Genomic DNA, 22,514 nt, shown 5'->3' on the forward strand with positions numbered 1-22,514 from the left:
TTCATTGATTCATCTGGCTACTCAGTGGCAGGACATGATCTGTGTCTCTCATGCTGTTTCCTGTCATGTTGGGCAACTTCCCAGGCTCTCAGTTGTAGTTTATCCATACTCATTCTAATGAAGAACTTTAGATATACAAAGCCAGTTCCAATAAACCACAAACCTGAAAAAGAACCACAAAGGAAAGACAGAAGTCCTAATCATGACATGAGGACAAATTAAAAAAAACAAAGAAAAAACAAGGAAATTAAAAGGAGGTAGTCATGCATAGGATGTTAAAAGGATATTAAGGAAATTAAAAGGATGCAATCTTACACAGACAAATAGCTACATTTTCACAGAAAGAAGATTCAAGAATGGTTTGGTTTATGGTCTCCCAGATTTCCTTAAACTTCCCTTTTAAAAAGAAAACTCACTAAAAGTATATTACATAAATTTAAATATATACGTGACAAAATAAAATAAATATTTTGTGTAACTCTATATCCCTCAGTAAATCACAAACAATCATAATTAATCAATTGAAAAAGTATTTATGGGGAGTGGAAGAATGTCTTAATCTTGGGCCAAAAAGATTATAATATAAAGCCCAGAGAGAGCTTCCTGTGGGAAACAACTCAGGCTGCATCCGCAGTGCAGAAGTAACCCATTTTTATACCTCTTTAACTGCCATAGCTAACTGCTATGAAATTCTGCAGACTGAAATTTGTTGTGGCACCAGAGCTCTCTGACAGAAAAGGCTAAATGTCTCACAAAATTACAGTTCCCGGAGTCCAATAGCATTGAGCCACGGCAATTAGAGTGGTATCAGACTGGATTATTTCTTCAGTGAGAATGCAGCCCCAGAGACATAGAGTGAGCACCCCCCCTCCCCATTCCTCTGCTTTATGCTGAAAGATAGCTGAAAATGTAACTTGGACATGGCCAGAAGTCATTTCCAGTTTTTGCTCCCTGGGTTTCCAGTTTGAGTTTTGGTTGGTTTTGTGTTGGGTCTGGGAGGGTATTCAAATGCAAATTGCCACATGTGCACATGTGGGAAGAGTCTGTAGCCAATCTCAAGCAATTTTTCAATGAAAAAGAGGATATTTTTTAGGGGTCCAGGGGCTTTGAGGGATGGCCAGGGGCAGGTGGAGGACTCAAAAATGGTTGGAAGTGATATGCAGCATCAGGCCACTCTTCCCCCAGAAAAGTTAGAGGTGAAAACTAGAAATTTGAATTGGAGATGGAAATGTACTGTCAGCCATTATAGCCAAGCAAGATAAATTTTACACAATCAGACTTTTGATCTTCTTCATCTGTTTAGCCATGTATGTGCTAGCTGCATTTTCCAAACTATCTTAAAGTACAGTTTTAAGTAAATGCCACATACATAAAGTCCCACTCTTAGCATGTTAATCTAACCTAAAGGTTACCAGAGTATTGTTGTTATTTACCATCAAGTAAACTTTGATTTGAATGGTTCTGTGACTGAGAAACCTCCAAAAGACCTTGCCCTGTTCAGGTCTTGCAAACTCAAGCTATAATTAGACCAGAACAAACAGTTTATTTTTTGTAGTTAGAGACATAGTTGGTCTGTCCGCTAAAACTGATATAATGTACTTCATGGAACAAAGGCTACTGGCACATTGAAGAATAAATGCAGTTTGACACCACTTTAGCTACCTATGGAATTCTGTGCTTTTTAGTTTGTTGCAGTACCAGAACTCTCTGATAGTGAAGGCTAAATATTTCACAAAACTACAAATCCCAGAATTCAATAGCATTGAGCCATGGCAGTTAAAGCAATGTCAAACTGGATTAATTCTGCAGTGAAGATGCAGTCTCAGGTTGCCTCTATTCTGGTGACAGTGGGCAATATCTAAGCTATAAACCTGGTGGGGAGCCCTGGTGGCGCAGTGGTTAAATGCCTGTACTGCAGCTATTCACTCAAAACCACAAGGTTGTGAGTTCAAGACCAGCAAAAGGGCCCAAGCTCAACTCAGGCTTGCATCCTTCCGAGGTCGCTAAAATGAGTACCCAGACTGTTGGGGGCAAATTAGCTTACTTGCTAATTAGTTTACTTGCTGTTCACCGCTATGATCTTTGGAATAGCGGTATATAAATAAAACAAATTATTAATTATTATTATTAAACATCCTCCACCAAGGGGAGTGCAGTCTCATCCAGGATCTCATCCAGGATAGGTTGAACACGACTCAGTGAGTCAAAAGAACCACTTACACTGACAGTATTTGCTTTATTTTCAGGTTTAAGCCTCACTTTATTGGCTCCCATTCAGTCCATTATTGTGCCAGTTACTGTTTCAGCAAATCTACCGCCCTGCATGCTGAAGATGAAAAGGAGATATAGAGCTCCATGTTGCAGTCCACTTGAAATCTATTGATGTAGATCATGGTAGGAGACCCATGGCTCTCCCAGTGTTGGTGGATTTTAAATCCTAGCACTTCTTACCAGCATACCCAATGATGAGAAAGGCTGGGAGTTGCAGTTCACAAACCACAGGATGCCAACTTCTGATGGCATATCTGACTCTTGTGGAGGCTTAAAATGAAGAGGTCTTGGCACTGAGATGTATCCCTCAAGCACCACTTTCTAGTCCTTAAGCATACATGTGAGAGAGGAACCACTCCAAGCATTATCCTCCTTCTCCTAACTTGGATTCTCAGTCCCAAGGGACTATAATTGATAGTGTCAAAAGTCAGAGTGAGATTAAGAAGCGACAACAGTAACACTCTTCTGGCTCAATCAGGTAATTTCCAATGTGGCCTTTGTGCCAAAACCAGACATGAATCATAACTGAGAATGATTAGAATCAGAGATAAAAACGATAATTGAAGTCTGATAGGATTAGGAGGCATCATCATATGCTTTTTTCCCTCCCTCTCTCTTTATAAGGGATGTGGTGGCTTATTGGTTAAGTTCTGATGATCAGAAGGTTGGAAGGTTGGAAGTTCAAGGACCGAATGCTGCATGATGGGGTGAGCTCCTGTCACTACTCCCAGCTTCTGCCAGCCTAGCAGTTCAAAAGCATACAAATGCAAGTAGATAGGTACCACTTCTCAGTGGGAAGGTAACAGCATTCGGTGCAGTCCTTGCACAATGCTGGCTCTTCTGCTTAGTAACAGAGATGACCACTCTCCCATATAGTCAGTTACAACTAGACAGTCAGGTCAAGGGATTGCCTTTACATTTTACAAGGTTCCAGTAGCATATAGCAAAGGTAATCAACTGTTATCATTGTAATAAAAAAGTATCTGAAGGGTACCAGGTTGTGAAGTTGAAGGCTTTCATGGCTGGCATCCATAGTTTTTTGTGGATTTTTGGGGCTATGTGGCCATGTTCTAGAAGAGTTTCTTCCTGACGTTTCGCCAGCATCTGTGGCTGGCATCTTCAGAAAATGCTTGCCTGGAAAAAGTTGGGTGTATATATATACACACTGTGTGAGCCTGGAATGCAGGAGTGATTTGCATGTGTATTGTTCTGTTGCTGATGGCAGGCCTCATGCTGGGAGGATAATGCAAAAGAGGAAAGAGGAACCAGGTTGCTTTTAGCAGCATGAATACTGACAGGAAATCAACCTTGAAATTTTCTTGAAAATAGGAAATAGGTAACCCAGCCACACTACCCTGCATTGTTTTCAGCTCAAGAGACTGCTTCGGACATAGGAATTGGAATAGTGAGACTGACTGGAAATCTCACAGGTTTATTAGTTCATATATTGTATATAGAATTGTAGAGTTGAAAGAGACCGCAAGGGCCATCCAATTCAACCCCCTGCCATGCAGGAAATCTAAATCAAAGCATCCCCAACAGATGGCCATGTAGCCTCTGTCTGAAGACCTCTAAGAAAGGAGACTCCACTACACTCCAAGGGAGTGTGTTCCACTGTCGAACAGCCCTTATTGTCAGGAAGTTCCTCCCAATGTTGAGGTGGAATCTCTTTTCCTGGAGCTTGCATCCATTGCTCTGGGTGCTAGTCTGGAGCAGCAGAAAACAAGCTTGCTCCCTCATCAATATGGCACCCCTTCAAATATTTAAACAGGGCTATCATATCATCTCTTAACCTTCTCTTCTCCAGGCTAAACATCCCCAGCTCGCTAAGTCGTTCCTCATAGGGCATGGTTTATACTCTAACCCTTATATATATTTAAAAAGAACCATCCTTTTTCTCTGAATAGACTGATAAAAGGTGAGAGCTTAGTCTATCCTGGGAGCACCAAAAAGAAGCATGGATCCCCTCTACTCTCCCATCCACCCAGCCTTTAGGATGAGCACAATTATGCCTGCCAGAATTTTCTAAGTTCTTTGGTAACATTTTCCTTTGCATCTTCCTTTACATCCTCTGTAACATGCCCCTACGTTTTACTCTCGACCTATTCACAGGTGATATCAAAATCCATAATGTTAGCCTCAAAACTTGCCCTCAACTTATACGTGAGGTCGACTTATAGTTGAGTATATACAGTATCCATAATTGCATTGCACAATTTGTCTTTCCAGCATAGTGGTTTTTTTTACCTACAATAATAAGTTAAAAATCAAAGTATAATCCTATGACTTTTTAGTTTTAAAGTGGAATAAAAGGCTAGGGTAGGATTTTCTTGGTGAAGCATCACTTCCTGCAACAAAGCACTCATTTAATTCACAAAAAGATATCTTGTGTAGCTCATAAATTTGTGAACTGCTCTGCCAGGCATAACATGCTTTGCTGATAATGACTCATTCTCATTTTGTGGAAGGTTGTCAACTTCAAAGGGAATGTTGTCTTTTGCCAATTTTCCCCCTACAGCTCAGCTCCAATATTTCTTATAGAAAGGCATCTCTTTTTTTAAAATGATGTCTTTTAATATCATTATAATATGTAATGTTTAATATTATAATATGTAATGTTTCCAATACTAAACTGCACAGACCAGTGGTCTAACTCAGTACAAAACAACTTCCACAGTATGGAGCGGTGAAGGAATTTGGTTTAAAACCCCTTTCAAAACTCCCTCATCCTCCTATAGTTAAGAAGACATAAGATCTTTTTCTTAAGAAGCAAAATGACTATCCGCACTGTAGAAATAATCCAGTTTGCCCCCCACTTTAAGCACCCTGGCTCAGTGCTATGTATTCTGGGAATTGAAGTTTTGTGAGATATTTAACCTTCTCTGTCAGAGCTCTGGTGTTGCAATGAACTACAAATCCCAGACACCACTCAGTGCTTCTTAATTAACACAAGATTTGTGCTGGCTAGATGACAGTCAATTTACAAGATTGGGCTGTGAGTCATTTTATCACTTCTGCTCCCCTTGCAAACTAATACAACCCTATGTTTGTTTTTTAAATCAGTATTAAGGACCACATTCAAAATGTGAGGCTGCCAACTGGTTAGAAAACTAGCAACAGTAGCCTGACTGTTATATTGATCCATTTCCCCTTCTTGCTCTGGGGTTACTTGCAGCTTTTTCTCAGGTTCCATTTTGTTTAAAGGTGGAAGACATTGGTGAACAGAGAATTTTAATTCTGGACTCTAGCCTGGACCAGTTGTGGGCTCCAGCTTCTGAGTCACGGGTCTCTGCTTTCAGGCGCTTCCTGGGTCCAAGAACATTTCAGCAATTGTACTGTGAAGAGTTATTCACATTTTATAGCCATGGAGATATGAAATTCTTCCAAAGCCTTTTCCCTGACTTCACAATTAATAATTTTTCTAGGTCAAACTGTAGAATTCATTACTTGGATTTTGGAGTGAGTTCCAGGCTCTTCTGAATGTGGAGAGTTCCATTTAACAACATCTACAGTCATTTTGCTTGGGTCTGCTTTCAAATTCAACCATTTTAAGATGGAACTATTTGATTGTTGCTGGGGAAGAGTTGTAAGTATTTGTCCTTTTAAAAGAAGATGAATGGATTCTGCATCCATGGATTCAACCATCCATGTATGTGTGTGTGTATATATATATATATATATATATATATATATGATCAAAAAAGCAAACATTGATTTTGCCATTTTATATAAGGGACACCATTTTACTACCCCATTATAACAAGGCTTGAACATCCACAGATTTTGGTATCCACAGGGGTTCCTGCAACCAAACCCCAGTGAATACCATGGATTCATTGCAATTACTATCTTAAAGCTGAGAGAGCTGTTGTTTTGTTGGTGTTCTTGTTTTGTGCCTTCAAGTCATTTCTGACTTATGATGACTCGAAAGCAAACCTATCTTCAGATTTTCTTGGCAGAGATTGTTCAGAGGAGGCTTGCCATTGCCTACCGCTGAGGCTGAGAGAGTGTGATTTGTCCAAGGTCATCCAGTGGTTTTATGGCTGAGCTGGGATTCGACACCTGGTCTCAAGAGTGGTAGTCCAACACTCAAACCACTATGCTACACTGGCTCCAGCTGTAGTGTACAAGCTCATAAATATCTTCCACACTCAGAACATTCTGTATGGAGTTTATCACACACCTTCTGTTCCGCCATGCTCCCGTTGCCCCAGCGTCATTGATCTGCGACGGGAGCCTCCTGGTGGGATTGCGGATGGCGCTATTAAAGGGAAACACTTCTGTTTTCATCATGGAAGCATTCTCGTAATTGTTTTAAAAAGGGCTCTTTTTTAACAACGATTTGCTCCATTATTAAAAAAGGGCTCTTTTTAAAGCAATTACGAGAACACTTCCATGACAAAAACGGAAGTGTTCCCCTTTAATAGCACCATCCGCGATCCCACCAAGAGGCTCCCGTCGCAGATCAATGTCGCGGGGACGACGGCAGCATGGCAGAACTGAAGGTGTGTGATAAACTCCATAGCTTATTACCCAGGAATTAGATCCATATCTAGCCATATTTGGATACACCCATTGAAAGCAATGATTGGTTTCAGTAGGTGAAATCCAGTTGAAACCACTGATTTTAGTGGGTCTGCTCTAACTATGATGCATATCTTTAACTGTTATGTTTATATATGTTCACCACCTTGGGTCCCATTTTGGGAGAAAGGCAGGATAAAAATAAATAAATAGATAGATAAATAAATAAATAAATATCTGGTGACAACTCCATAGTTTTGCATATACTAAATCAGGAAGGAAATTGTGTGGTACCCAGTGCATACAACCCTCTTGAGTCCCACATGAGGCTCCCAGGGCCCCTGGTCCCCACAGGCATCATTGCTGCAGAAAACCTTTTTCCACACAATAGAGAATTACATCTCCAGACACCTCCTGGGTACATGAATCACCATTTCCATGATGGATCTCATCTCCCCCACCACCTCTTGTTCAAAATAGCCATTTGTTTTTTGAGGAAAAAAATAGCCTGGCCATGGGAGTCCAAGAGACTTAAATAGGGTTCTTGTTCCTATACCAGATCCTCTATGGCTATTCAGCTTTGCTTGTGAGTTAGGAGCATTTATTCAGAATCACTTCTTCCCACTGACTATAAGGTATAAACCTAAACAATCTCATTTCTGGAAGCATCACAATTTTGCCGAGAGGATATATTTTAATTAAAAGCATGCTTTTTAAAGTATGCAGTGAGGAACTCTCTCTTTTTAAAAACCACTTTTTTACAAATGAAAACTAAGAAATTTATTGCCATATTTGTTTCTCTTTGCCCTCCAGGGCCTGTGGATGCTGCAAAATTACTGCCCCATTGTTGGTGCCATTTCAACAATAACAGAGATGGCATCCTAATGCTTTCAATAAAATGACTTTTCAGCAACAAGAGATATCTTTGATCCTCGGTGTGGCTTATCTTTATAGTGCAGATGTTTTCAAAATGCAGGGAAAGTCTCCATCTTTCAGAAATCATTTTTAATAACCTTGGGGAAATTCCAAAAGTTAATCCCTGCCATACAAACAACTTCACACACAAAAAGCAGGAGATGGTTAAGGATTAGGGTTTAGCCGAACAAATTTTCTGTGACAAGTTCTGATCTGGTTTACAATTAAGCATTTTTGTTCCATTGGTAATTCTGATAATACTTCAGGGAAGGTGGTGGAATAGAAAAGATCCAAATCTGCTAGGCCTCTTCAGTTCCTCCGGCATAGCTTGATTCTGCTTACTTTACATTATATGGCCTATTAGAGAGATGCTACACTACTGAAATATTTCAGATTTGAACAATGGAGAAGAAACGGCTAGTAACATTTTGCCCACTGCTTTCTAAATTCCATGCATACATAGGACTTTACTACACAGGGGAAATCGGGGGGTTAACAAGGCAGTTTCCCGTGACAGTCACGCGATCATGGCAACGATTTTCTCATGGACATAACGCTTAGAGAGAATTCATCCTGGGATGAACCAGGAATGCTTTAGCAACAAATCATCCATAGGGAAATCCCGTGAATGATTTGTTTCTGGAGCATTCCAGGTTCTTTCTGAAATAGGTCCTCTCTAAGTGCGATGTGTGGGAAAATCTTTGCTGTGTTTGTGTGACTGTCCTGGGAAAATGCCTTTTTAAACCCCTGATTTTCCCCCTCACAATAAAGTCCATAGCATTAGTGTGTAGAAGTTGTTTGAAGTATGGTTTCCTCTAAAAGAAATGTAAGTGACACAACACCTGACTGTCCTCATGCATAACCTATACTTGAGTCACTCTTATTACACAATATTGAGAAACAGAATGGTTTCTCATTAGCAAGAGGGTCAAATGACTGCATTTTATCACCCTATCTGTTTAATTTATATATAGAATATATCATTCTGAAAGCAGTATTAGATTAAGCAGAAGCAGGCATGAAACTGGAGGAAGGAACATTAACAATTAAAGATATGTAGATGACACCATATTACATGAAATGACTAATGAAAGTTAAGGCAGAATTTGCAAAAATAGGGTTACAGTTGTATATTAAGAAGACTAAAATAATTACCACAGATGATCACAGACAATTTACCTAACTTTAAAGTGGGTAATGAAGACACAGAAATAGTTAAAGATTTTCTGTATTGTAGCTCAATCATTAATCAATATGGAAACTGTAGTCAAGAAATCAGAAGAAGACTAAGACTTGGAATGGCAGCTACCAAGGAACTAGATCCTCAACTATCAATATGTATTGTTAACTACTTAAATCATCCAAATATTTACATCAAGTAGTGTTAAAAATCTAAATCAGAATCATCCAGACCAAAATATTTCCAGTTTCCATGTATGGGTATGAAAATTGGAAAGAGAAGAAAGCTGACAGATTTAAAAAAACCAATTCAATTGAAATGTGGTGCTGGAGAAGAGTTCAACAGATACCATAGGATGCTAAAATGACAAACAGAAGCTGTCATATATTGGGCATATCATGAAATGTCATGACTCATTAGAAAAGATATTAATGCTCAGTAAAACGGAAGGCAGTAAGAAAAGAAGGAAATAATCATTAGGTGGATTGATTAACTAAATGAAGCAACAAATCTGAGTTTGCAAGACTGGAGGAGAGCAGTTGATGACCAGAAAACTGTGGTGGTCATCCATTCATGGGGTCACCATAAGTCAAATTCAACCTGATGGCAAATAACATCAGTGAAGTAATGCCAGAACACATTTTGCTTTTGTTATGGCTGCTTTCATTACTCTTATGCTAGCTCTGAGACCATATTATAATCTTACTATCTTTATATGAGTTGTCTTTGTTCTTATTTTTCATCTTTATTCCAGCATATTATTGAGTGACACTATCCTGTGATTTCACATATTTGAACTTGTGCTATTTACATGTTCAGCACCGTGAGACATCAACTTAAAATGTTGCTGTTCTGTAGTTAGTTTTATTTAAAGTCATGTGCCTGGATTAATAGAATACCTACGCTTTTGCCTCTTGATTGTTTCCATTTCTTTCTGTAAAAGCATCTGTGTTATAAACTTATCTGTTTTGCATTTTTGAATAGCAGAACTACAGTGTTAAGTTCAGCAGTGGCCTTGGTATGCCCTCAAGCTTTTTCATTCTTTGCTTCAGCTTAATTGCCACTTCACACAATCTTTTGACTCTGCCTTCCAACAGTCTTCTAGAGTTGAACTTCTTTGATTGCCCTGATGTCAGACATATGAACAGACTTGTCAGAAGTGAAGCCAGGCAGAAATAATGTAGGACCTGCAAGAGGAATGGTTCTAGAACAAGCACTAGTGTTGAATGGGGAGCTGGAGCAGTCTTCAAATTTAAGCCCTGGTCAATAACAAATTATAGGATGAATCAAAGTCACGGAAGAACAGTAGTATGCTAAACCACGGGGGAGGGTTGAAAAGTATGATAACAAATCTAGAAGAGGAGAGGATGGAAGTTCAAAGTGAGTCAAGTTTAGACAGAAAGAGATCTGAGAGTATCATTGCTTAGATACAGAGGAAACCAATTAGAAGTATTCCCCAGTCCATCATTCACTGGTAATCATAGGAAACCATGCTGTCTTATTATCAGGCCAGGCTACTTGTCCTTCATTGCAACAGTTCTCTAGGGACTCAGAACTGAGTTTATTTCTAGCTGCTCCCTGATTACTTTAAGTGGAGATGCCATGAATTGAGCCTGGGATCTTTTTAATGCCAGGTGTGTGTTCTACCAGTGAGCAGCTCTGTCCCATTAAAATCCTTCTTCCACGAAAAAGCCTCCCTCTTCTTCTGATTTGAATGTAAGGAAAACAGTATAAAAAGAGAAAGGAAAGGTGAAGGAAAAACAGAAATGTGGCAATACCTTTAAGACTAACTGGTTTTATTTTCACATGAGCTTTCATGGATATAAACCCACTTTTTAGATGCAGTACAGGGTGATAATAAATGTTCAAGTATAAGGCATATTTACATAATTGTGGTAGTGGGATGGGATGTAGTAGGCTCCAGCCTATTCCATTCCATTCCATCCAATTCCCACAATTTTGTAAATATAGTTTATACCTGAGCATTTATTATCACCTTGTATTGTATCTGAAGAAGTGGGTTTATATCCATGAGAGCTCACTTGAAAATAAAACCAGTTAGTCTTAAATGTGCTGCCACATTTCTTTTTCTTTCTCCCCTCCCCTTTTCTCTCTCTCTTTATTCTGCAAGAGACTAATATGGCTACTTCTAATATGACTACTAGGGGAACCAGTGTGGCTCTTTCAGGTTTTTGTGATGTGAAGGGAAAGGGTATAATGACAAAGTTACACTATAGAGGAGCACTGCTGGACTATTATTGTCATTTCAATCCAGTTTATAAGAATTTTTAAAGAAATATACTAAGGCTTCCTTTCTTTTTTGTATGCTGTTAAATAAATTAGAGCTGAAGTTCACAATGAAGTTCATTTTTTATATTGGCAGGGAAAGGCCTTTTTGGTGACCATAAAAGAAACCTTTTATGTAAGTTAGCGAATTGTGTAATTAACAGAGGGACACATAACTTGTTCTCTAAACTCTCTAACTCAAAACAAGCTTATATACAAAAAGGTGTGAATCAAAGATATGTTGAAATTTCAACTATATACAAACTATAATACCAATTGATTGATGACAGTGATTGATATTTGTTGTATCCATGTACAGATCTCTTCTCATCCCAGTATTAAAATGTATAGAAAAACCACATAGCAGGAAAGATAGCTATATTTTTAAATAAACTTTATTGCAGTCTTGTCACCAAAAAATTCTCAAACTAATCCAGAAACAGGATAGAACAAATCTGTTCTGCAGAATGTTCAGTGTTATACAAATAGAATCATAGAATCATAGAATCGTAGAGTTGGAAGAGACCACTAGGGCCATCCAGTCCAACCCCCTGCTATGCAGGAAATCCAAATCAAAGCATCCCTGACAGATGGCCATCCAGCCTCTGTTTAAAGACCTCCAAGGAAGGAGACTCTATCACCCTCCGAGGGAGTGCATTCCACTGTCGAACAGCCCTTACTGTCAGGAAGTTCCTCCTAATGTTCAGGTGGAATCTCTTTTGCTGTAGAGATTAAACAGATTAAACAGAAATAGAAACAGATTTATCCATTCCTGCCATGTAATATAGGTTAATGCCAGATATTTGAGGTCTATTGTTGTGTGTCCCAGCACCTCATGAAGTTATATTGGTGGCACACATAACAGGGCCTTCTCTGTTGTGCCACTCCCTAACCAAGGAGATTAGACTGGCTCCACCTTTTTTAAGCTTCCAGGGGCAGCCAAAACTGTTCTCCTTGGCAGTCAATGTTTGAAACTGCTGTTTTAACTAATTCAAAGCAGTCACCTGTCTGCCCTTCAAATATAGACTATCCCGCCCCTCTTTGTCTTGTATTATATTTGTTCTTATTTACTCTCGTTCCTTGATTGTAATTGATTGAAAATTTTTAATTGGGTTGGGGGGTTGGCAGGGAATCTGTTTTAATGGTAACTGATATTTTACTCTGTTGTATTGAATGGTTTTTAAGATGTTGTAACCTGCCTTGATTACTTGGGAAAATGCGGGCTATAAATAAATCATATTATTATTACTATTACTATTACTATTATTATTATTATTAATATTGGGGTTTTTTAGACTGCTTTTATTAGTTTTTTAAGAACTACACAAGTGTTACACATGGGGTCTCATGCAGGATGTGTTGCTGCTAACACACGTCCTGAGTTACGGTGTCACATATGGATAAAATAGAAACAAGAGGAGACTAGCAGATACTGCTATTGAATATAAAACAGTGGACTCTTGGTATCTCTGGGGTTTGGCTCCAGGACATTCCCCCTCCCATGGATACCAAAATCCATGGATGCTCAAGTTAAATACAAATCCCATTAAATCAAATGGCATAGTAAAATTGTGTCCTTTATCTAAAATGTAAAAATAAAAGTTTGCTGCTTGAAATTTATATATTTAAAAAAATATTTTCAAGCCATGGATAGTTGAATGCATGGATAAAGCATCTGTGAATATGGAGGTCCACCTGTGAACTTACAAACTCCTACCAACAATGAGAACATAATGAAAACAGAATAAATTATTTTGATGAGGACTGGTACAATGAGTACCATGAGAACGGAGTACATCTACAGATCAATATCCTAAGCTCAGCTTTCCCCCTCCAGAAAAAATCCCCTCTGCTTTCTTCTATACAGAGCAGGATGTTCTGATGGTTTTTAAGGAAAGACTTATCAAAACAGAGAAGATTCGTGGCCTTTTTGACCTGGTTATTACATACTTTCTCAAAATGCCTCTCAGGAACGGTAAATGGGTTACTGGCACACAGAATTCCTATGTGAAGTTGAAGGCTTCCATGGCCAACATTCATAGTTTTTTGTGTTTTTTCGGGGGCTATGTGGCCATGTTCTAGAAGAGTTTATTCCTGATGTTTCACCAACATCTGTGGCTGGCATCTTCAGAGAATGCTGACCTGGAAGAGAGAAGAGGGCTGCCCGAATCCCCTGGGCTGGCCATGTTGCTGCTGGGGGTCAGGCACTGTTCTGGGCCTTGGCGCACCCCAGCATGCTTTGCTGGGGTGTGCTGGCTCCTGATTGGTGGCTGGTGGGGAAAGGGGAGGGACTTCTGTCTCCCGCGCAGTCGCTCTGGGAGACGGAGGCCCCTCTTTATGGTCGCCCCAGTCCTCCAGGGCAGCCTTTGGCTGGCTGCTCCTGGGGATGGGGCGACTCCCCTCTCGGCCCCCACCAGCAGAAGCGGCCTATAAATAGGCCACATGGCATCCTGGGCAGAGCCATTTGCAGCTCGGCTCTGCTGCGGAGCAGAGCCAAGCCCTTCAGGGAGGCGAGCACAGGGGACTCCTCCCCCCTCCCTGTTCCAGGCCGAGGGTCTTCGGCCTTGGTAGGAGCCAGGTGGGTTGGCTTGCTGCCCCCCCAGCAGCTTGAGCAGAGGGTCACGGCCGCCATTTTCACAGTGGGGGCTCTCTGGGCTATGTAGGCCCAACATGTAAGCTTTGGGGACAGCCCTCCCTTCCAGTTTTGCAGACTCCTCCCTCCCTCATTGCTGCTTCATTTTGCTGTCTTGCCCTGTGGGGAGGCTTTTCTGGAGCTCTACTTTGCCTTCCATCTGTTTTTCCCAGGAGGGTGGAAATTATCACTAGTCACACTCTCTCAGCCGATTTTACCCAAATTTGTTTTTTTATTTTCATGTTGAAAGACAATTAGCCGGCTCATTTCCATGGCTGCCTAGTGGTCACACTCTCTCAGCCTCCCAAAATATTATGAGTTTTGGCACACTGACTGACAATTGCTAACTGTGGTTGCCTGCTGCACCATGCCTAACAAATCAGTGCATCCTTAGGCATCCTCTGCATCAGCATTCGGTGGCCAAGCTGGACGTTCGGGGGGACCACATCTGGTGCCTGCCCTAGAATCTACCTCCACTGCCTCTCCTGGAAACACTCCCCTCCGAAGTTCCATGGATGTTGCAGCATCCAGATCTTCACGTGCCAGGTCATCATCAGCGGTGCCTCTGTTATCTGAATCAGCGATTGCAGAATTGTCTCAATCCATTGCCGAGTTGATTGCAAAAGCCACATCACCAAACCACCTGCATTCTCAAGAGCTTGCTTCACCTCCACCAAATGCCAGTTCTTCTTCAGCTCCAACATCCAACCAACCAACTCCATCGGCTCATGACAGGAATCAAGCAGCAGCGTGGCCTTCGTTAGTCTTGTCGTCCTCCAGCTCCAGCGACTCGTCGTCGTCCTCTGGTTCGGATGATGATGCAATCGTCAGCACAAGAGTGACCAACAGATGGAGGCGATGCAAAAAGGAGCGCAAGGCAAAGAAAAGACATTGACGGGAACTTTCTTCCCAGCTTGCTCAACATGCTGATAGCACGACCTTACCTACTAGCAGGGATCGGTTTTGGGTCGAACATACCATGGCCCCAGGCTTGCCATGTTGGGCTATCAAGCGACGCACCTGGCGACCCGGTCTTCAGGGGGTTTGGGTTGACCAGCGAGCAGAAGGATTGCCAGTTTGTGCACCTGGCGAGCGTCCTCCTGACTCTCATCTCCCTCATAAGACTAGAAAGTTTATTCTGAGGGGTTGTTTTGTAGATGTTTTCGGTTTGGTTCCACCTTCAGGTGATGATGCTTTAGCGGTCACCTCCTCCAAAGGGAGTAAGAAAGGTCCCCTTGCTCCTCCAGTTGACTGTAATTTTGATAATTGGCTGGAAGGTTTCACCATTTTCAGGGCTGTCATTGCTATGGCCTTCCCTGAGCGGGCTTGACAGCTTGACAGCCATTTGTTCCATGTCCTAAGGGCCAGAGAATTCGCCAGCGATTCGGCAGCCATTGCTTATGATACTGCGTTTCGTCAGCATGCATCCCAAAACTCCAAGGAGCATTGGGATCAACTCCACTCTGAAATTTGGCTCTTGGAAGTCAGCACCCAGGCTGTGTCTCGAGCCCCTTCCCCTAGCTCTGCCCCTTCTGAACATTTGGGCCTTGTCTGACGGGATTTCAATGTCAGAAAGTGTTCCTGCAACCGGTGCAGGTTTGAACACATCTGTTTGTCTTGCCCTCTTGCCCCTTCTCCTTCTCTTACCTCCGGGGTCGGACGCTCTGCCCTTCCTCCCAATGTGGGAGCTGGTCATGCTTCCAGCTAGCCGTTGCCTGGGAGCCTTTGGTAGGCTCAGCCTCTTGGACATCGCCATATAAATTTTATTGTCAAACTTCTGCTGTAAGATTCCAGTTTGAGGATAACCGTCTCCAGTTCTCCTTGTCCCTGGTCCGCTGCCTTCTTCGGCAGTCGTGCCTCTTGTCCCCCCCCTTTGTTGGGCAGTTTGAGCGGATCTTGCTGTTCATGTGTGCGATTTGATTAAGCCTGCATTTGCTGTTTTTCAAGCACAGTATTTTGATACGTTGGCATTTCTATGTCTCGGACTATCTCCTTTTTGTAGATGTACTGGCCTGCCGGTCAGGCAGCGTTTTCTTGTGCCTATGTCTGCTGCATTGCGTGCATGGGTAAGGTTGGCGGTAAGCGTTCCTGAGGAACGGCCTTTTGTGGTGGCAGCAGAGGTTCTGGATCTGGTAGGCATGTTCTATAAGGTTGCGTAGCACTGTATCGGGAGTCCCTATGGGACACAGGAGCGATGAGGGAATGCGTTGTGGCCATTGCGGGGGCCATAACGTTACACCGCTTCCCGGTAACTAGGGGCTTGATTTATAATGCAATCAGTTGGTTGCATGGTTACGAGAGGGTGTTAGATTAGCCCCTAGGTCATCCCGATGCCTTGTGATATATGACATGCCATTATCTTACAACGGCGGGTTGTACTATGATCCAGACCTCTTGCTTTGGGCCAACCCTACTTTTGGTTGCTGGTTTGCATAAATAAAGTTGTGACCTTTCCTCCACATGTGGCTACTGTTATTTTTGTGGCGCCACCCTCACAGGCAAAAGACGGCTGCCCGAATCCCCCAGGCTGGCTCTGTTGCCGCCGGGGGCCAGGCGCCGTTCTGGGCTTGGCGCACCCCAGCATGCCTTGCTGGGGCGCGCTGGCTCCTGATTGGTGGCCAGTGGGGGAAGGAGAGGGACTTCCACCTCCCGCGCAGTCGCTCTGGGAGACGGAGGCCCCTCTCTATGGTCGCCCCGGTCCTCCAGGGCAGCCATTGGCTGGTTGCTCCTGGGGGCAGGGTGACTCCCCTCTAGGCCCCCACCGGCAGAAGTGGCCTATAAATAGGCCACGTGGCATCCTGGGCGGCGCCATTTGCAGCTCAGCTCTGCTCTGCTACTGCCGATTTTTCTGGCTGACCCAGTGTCTCTCATGTTCCTTGATTTGTGTTTGGACACTACGTTTGGTGGTCCCTATGTAGACTTGTCTGCAGCTGCATGGTATACAGTAAACTCCTGTGGCTGTGAGAGGGTCTGTCCTGTCCTTCGCTGAGTGCAGCATTTGCTGGATTTTCTTGGTCAGTTTGTAAACCATTTGGATGTTGTGCTTCTTCACCATTTTGCCTAATCTGTCTGTGATTCCTTTGATGTATGGTAGAAATACCTTCCCTTTGGGTGGTTGCTTGTCTTCATTCCTCTGGGTTTTCCTGGGCCTGGCAGCCCTTCTGATGTCTGAGCTGGAATAACCATTTGCCTATAGAGCCCGGTCTAGGTGTTTGAATTCATCTTCCAAGAAATGGGGTTCGCAAATGCGTTTTGCCCAATCTACCAGTGTTTTGATTGTGCTTCTTTTTTGTCCTGGATGATGGTTGGAATTCTTGTGCGGGTTATCTGTCTGTATGCGTAGGTTTTCTATATATTATGTGACCCAAACTAGGACATCCAAAAATGGCAGTGTTCCTTCCTTTTCTTTTTCCATAGTGAATTGGATGTTGGGATGGATGTTGTTCAGATGGTTCAGGAATACAGCCAGGTCTTCTTCTCCATGGCTCCAGATGATGAAAGTGTCATCCACATATCAGAACCAAGTTGTGGGCTTTTTCGATGCTGTTCCCAAGGCTTAGAGGGCTTCCTGAGTCCCGACCATCAACAACAGAACAATACACAGATTAACATGGGAATCTCTCCTCCTTATCCAGGATCACATAGTATATATATACCCACTCTCTTGTAGGTCAGCATTCTCTGAAGATGCCAGCCACAGATGCTGGAAAAACGTTAGGGATAAACTCTTCTAGAACATGGCCACATAGCCCGAAAAACCCACAAAAAACTACGCAGAATTCCTGTTTCTAGATGCAGAGATTTTAAAATTGGTTTTAGACGAGTAACTTTTTTACCTGGCTCTAGAAATGTCTGGGTATCCTCATAAAGAGAACAGTAAAATATTTAGCCTTAAAGTACAAAAAAAGTCCCAGCTTTCTGAAGGCTAAGGTACAATTTAAATACAGTTTTATACAACTGAATTTTAATACATTCACCTTGAGTTGTAGACACAGAAAAAAACCTCATATTTTGATATGATCATGATCACTGTGTGCTGATTGATTCAACTGAGCGTGGGTATTATTGAACAGTCTGTGAAGGCCTTGGATTTCAGAGATACAGATTGGTAAGTGCCTGATTCAGCCCTGGGAGATGAAGGTTTCACTGGTTTTCTCCCTGGGAGATGTCCTCCGCTAAGCAGAATGCTGAGTAATTAAGGCCAGATGGAGGGAATGAGTCATAAGAGTAGCCATGAGGAGTGAAGAGGAGATTCTCTCCAAGAAGGAATGAAGTTCAAAGTGGAATGTGAGACTTGCATTAGTTAATCTAGTAAACCCAGACTACCAGATTTTCTCATATGCGTCAACAATTTTTCCAATCATATAGCCTCCCAGTATTCCTCTTCCTTTATATTCCCACTGCAATTCATTTTACTAATTACATCTTTTACCTCTTCAATCTTCTATTTGACTTACTTCTATCTTCTGGAAAAGCGGTATAGAAATAAAATTTATTATTATTATTATTATTATTATTATTATTATTATTATTAGGTTATTTTGGTTTCTGTTGTGACTTCTGTTGGCTTTCAAGCACACCTGATTTCATTAAAACTTAGCCCAGGAATAATTTTGGAAGCATAATTTAGAGCTTTATGTACACATATAAACTCCAGCATCTTGGCTTATTCTTAGGTGGGAGCATAATTTCCTCCTCCTTGTTGATTTTACTGATATCTAAGCAGGCTTTCTCTGCTCCTAATAAATTCTGTGTGTTTTATTGTGAGCTGCAGCTCACCCAGAGGATTATGTAGGAACATCAAAGCTGCTTTACTGTTCTCAAAACTCTTTATGACTGGAATGACAGGGACTTATATTACCTTATGTTGCTTAACAAAGAAACTTCTGGTATATCTGTTAAGACACTTGTTTGTACTGCAATGTGATTACAATGCAGAATGATGACTTGGACCTAGCATATATATGTATGTCTGTTCATCTAATTTTTCTTTATTTAAGTTACATCCTGTATTTTTTCCAGTAGAGGACTCAGGTTTGTTTACAAGAAAGATTACAATATACAACGGGCTCTTCTGCATCCCCCCCCCCCACCCCGTGTATGGGAAAAAACGTCTATGCTGGAATCCTATTGATTCCTATGGCAGCATGGTACTGTGTGCAGTGGCACACATGCTATTTTGTTTTTCTGAGTTTGCTGTACGCGTAAGCTCAAAGCCGCATATGGCAAGCCTGCATATGGTGAAGGCACACTTAGAATATTCTACATTTTATAATATAACTGAAATCAATCATAATTGCTGTTAAAAAGTTAAAAACAATAAGCTGTAATATTAAAAATGACACTGAATTAAAAAACTGATTAAAGGCATTTAAACATAGCAGATGAAGAAATGGTTAAAAATGATAGCACCCCATATAGATCTGCATGTCCATATTCTATAAACATTGTGTCAATTAATGTTATTTGTCTCCTGTAGAGTAATAAATCACTATTATAAAAATGAACATGCTGTTCACTGTTTGCTAAATAAACATTTTTTTTTTGTCTTTCAGAATGTCGGGTAGTGAAATCCACTTCCTATACCAAAATAGCTTCTACACCACGTAGGAGTACTACCAAGAGCCCAGGCCCATCTAGGCGCAGCAAATCTCCAGCATCCACCAGTTCAGGTAAAAGAGTTCAATATAAGCTTAAATGAATACACCATTGAAGATAAGCATTCAAAGGCTTTGCTTGGTTGATTGTTTAATAAGTTTTAATAAGTTAATAATAATAAGTTTTAATAAGTTTCAGTCTCCATAAACCACTTCACTCCTAACTTGTATTGAGTATTCCTATTTACATTCAAATTGGGGTAGGTTTGTAAGAGTGAAATTTGGATAGGGCACAGTACCTTTAATGGTTGGTTAAAAAAAAAGGAATTTTATCAGATGTTTCTTATTACCTAGTTGCATGATAAGCAACATCTGCTGAAGTTCCATTTTCTACTTATCCATTAAAGGCACACAAGCCATCTCCAATTTTCTATCTGATAATCCTAAACTGAGAAATTGGTGCTTATTGTGAGCTATACATGAGTTTCCCAGTTTGAGTATCTGCAAAAAAATCTGCCTTAGTGCTAGGCATGTAATGCTTTTTTTTAATTTTGTTTCCATGTACAAGAATGAATAATTTAAGCACTTTTTTCTCTGTATAGTTTTCAAATACTGTTTGTAGTTTGGGACTTGTTACAGAGATTTGTTCATGCAAAACATGTGAATTTACTATACAGAGAACATTTAGGGGGGATAAAATGGCTTTTCTATAGAAAAGTGATATTTTATGTGTAGGATTTATGGAAAATACACTATCTGTGGTGCAAAAATATTGCATTTTGAACAAAAAAAAACTGTTTTCTGTGCAAAGACATGATGTGTATTTTTTACACATTTTTTTCTGGACAAAATTTTGAAGTGTGAATATTCTTATTTTTGTTGGCAGGATGTCTCAAATGTAGGGGTATCCTTTCTTTTATTGGGGTTTTGAATATTAATGTGCATTCTTCACATCCCTACTCAATGTAAACAAAAAATGAAGCATCTGTTTGCCCTGATACTTATTCCCAGCTCTGTCAGCCTTGGCAGCAATGAAGCAGTGGGCGTCAAAATTGTGGCTTATTAGTAAGAAATAGTTCTTTTCTTAAAGTTCGGGTATAGACAAATACAGTAAAAGTATGTTTTAGAGGAAATTTTTAAAATCTTCTGGATTTTGAATTATTAATTTTTAATCTCAATTTTGACCTGTTTGCAAAAATTCTAGAAAATCTTTAATTCAGGGGACTTTTCAACGCGTGAACTTCTGAGAGTGGACTTAGAAAAATGACACTTTTTTTTATTTAGTGGCAGAAATATTTCCAAAAGACTCTAATTGGATTTTCTTTTCGATGTGCCTCTGTGCCTTTAATATAGTGGTACACAACCTGGGGAGAGCCAACATGGCGTAGTAGTTTTGAATATAGGTCTACTTGAGATCAGGATTTGATTCCCTGCTTGGCCATGAAATTCACTGGTTGACCTTGGGCAAGTCACATGCTCTCAACCTCAAGGGAAGGCAATGGTAAACCTCCTCTGAACAAATCTTGCTAAGAAAACCCTTAGGGTCACCATAAGTCAGAAATGACATGAAGGCACACAACAACAACAATACAATCTGGGCTCCTTTCACATTGTAGTTATAGCAGTATAATTCCACTTTAACTTCCGTGGCTGCATCCTGTATGATTTGTAGTTTGGTGAGATGCTAGAGCTCTCTGGCTGAGAATTCTAACTGACCCTCCCTAAACTGCAAATCCCAGGATTCCATAGGGTGTTGCTATGACAGTTAAATTCGAATCACAGCAGTATAATTCTGCAGTGTGAGAGAGTTTTTGGTTTCCCATATTCACACCTTATATTTTTTTGATATGTTCATTTGTACCCAGTGTGCCTCTTATTTTACACAAATTTGGGTTGCAAAAAATGAATGTAGTTTGCATCATATTCATCATATGCAAATAAGGTAAATAAAAATATGTACAGTCCTATTAACTATTTCAGATGAACTTTAAAAATATATATAATACTCTTATGTTCAAAGGCTACCCTTATAGCCTTTCACAATTTCGCACCTCTGGTCAACACAGCTTATGGTCAAACATAATGAGAGTTGTAGTCCAAAACATCTCAGTGACATCCATCTGGAGTAGGCTTCTCTATGTCACATACATTACCCCTTTGTATGCTGAAAGAATTTGTGAGCTGAGCCCCTGTTTGTAATCTTTGAAAATAGATGAGACTCTATTGATGATCTGGAAACATGCAAATCTGTTCCTCTTGTGAAAATCATAGGGCATTGATTTCATTATTGCCTATAAAAACAAAAGAAAAAAATTAAAGGTTTTGTCCTACTTGGCTTTCCACATTTTTCACACTTGCAAAACAAATTATTTAAAAAAAGTAGACTTTTTGTCGAAAAAGAAAATGTTCTTGAATAAAATCCAGTTTTAGCCATTGTGTTTGCCGATTAAAAATAGCTGCTTATCCTTATATTGAGCAAAATAATAATAATAATAATAATAATAATAAATCTCAATAGTGAAGCCAAAGGCTTTCATGGCTGGCATCCATAGTTTTTTGTGGGTTTTCGGGCTATTTGGCCATGTTCTAGCAGAGTTTCTTCCTGACGTTTTGCCAGCAACTGTGGTTGGCATCTGAAGAAACTCTGCTAGAACATGGCCAAATAGCCTGAAAAACCCACAAAAAACTATAAATCTCAGTAGATCTTTTCAGTGGGGGAGAGCTGTTTGGCATACTTTTTCTTGATAAGGAACAGAAAATTTACAAATATTCTTTACATGAAGATTAATTGATGCCAGACCAACTTAATCACAATGGCGGGTTACAGACCGCCATAAGGGACGTCCTTAGGACGTCCTTCCACACGGCTGCCGCCATTTTGACGTAACGGATGCTCTGCATCCGCACGTGGCGCCCCGGAAGTGACGCAGCGAGTGCGCAACTAGCGCCTCGCGACGTCTTTTCCGGGGCCCAGGAAGGAGCACAATTTCTGCACTCCTTCCTCGTAGCGTCCAGGACCCACATGGTGTGGCAGCTGTGGCTCCCGGATGCTGCAAGCGGCAGCGGTGGGAGAGCGCTGCTTCTCGGCGGTATGTAACCCGCCATAGAT

General features: G+C 41.0%; 1 protein-coding gene across 2 annotated transcripts in view; it reads left to right on the plus strand.

Moving 5' to 3' along the window:
* The window catches only part of DCLK1 (doublecortin like kinase 1), a 287,750-nt gene that overhangs the window by 170,982 nt on the left and 94,254 nt on the right, over positions 1-22,514 (plus strand). For both annotated transcript variants that reach the window (XM_089512502.1, XM_089512503.1), the window contains exon 5: positions 19,364-19,480. In XM_089512502.1, coding sequence (XP_089368628.1) covers positions 19,364-19,480 — 117 coding nt within the window. The remainder of the gene's footprint in view (positions 1-19,363; positions 19,481-22,514) is intronic.

The sequence above is a fragment of the Sceloporus occidentalis genome, unplaced genomic scaffold (genome assembly GCF_023333645.1).
Source record: "Sceloporus occidentalis isolate IW3139 unplaced genomic scaffold, rSceOcc1.0.p SCAF_2, whole genome shotgun sequence".
NCBI lineage: Eukaryota > Metazoa > Chordata > Lepidosauria > Squamata > Phrynosomatidae > Sceloporus > Sceloporus occidentalis.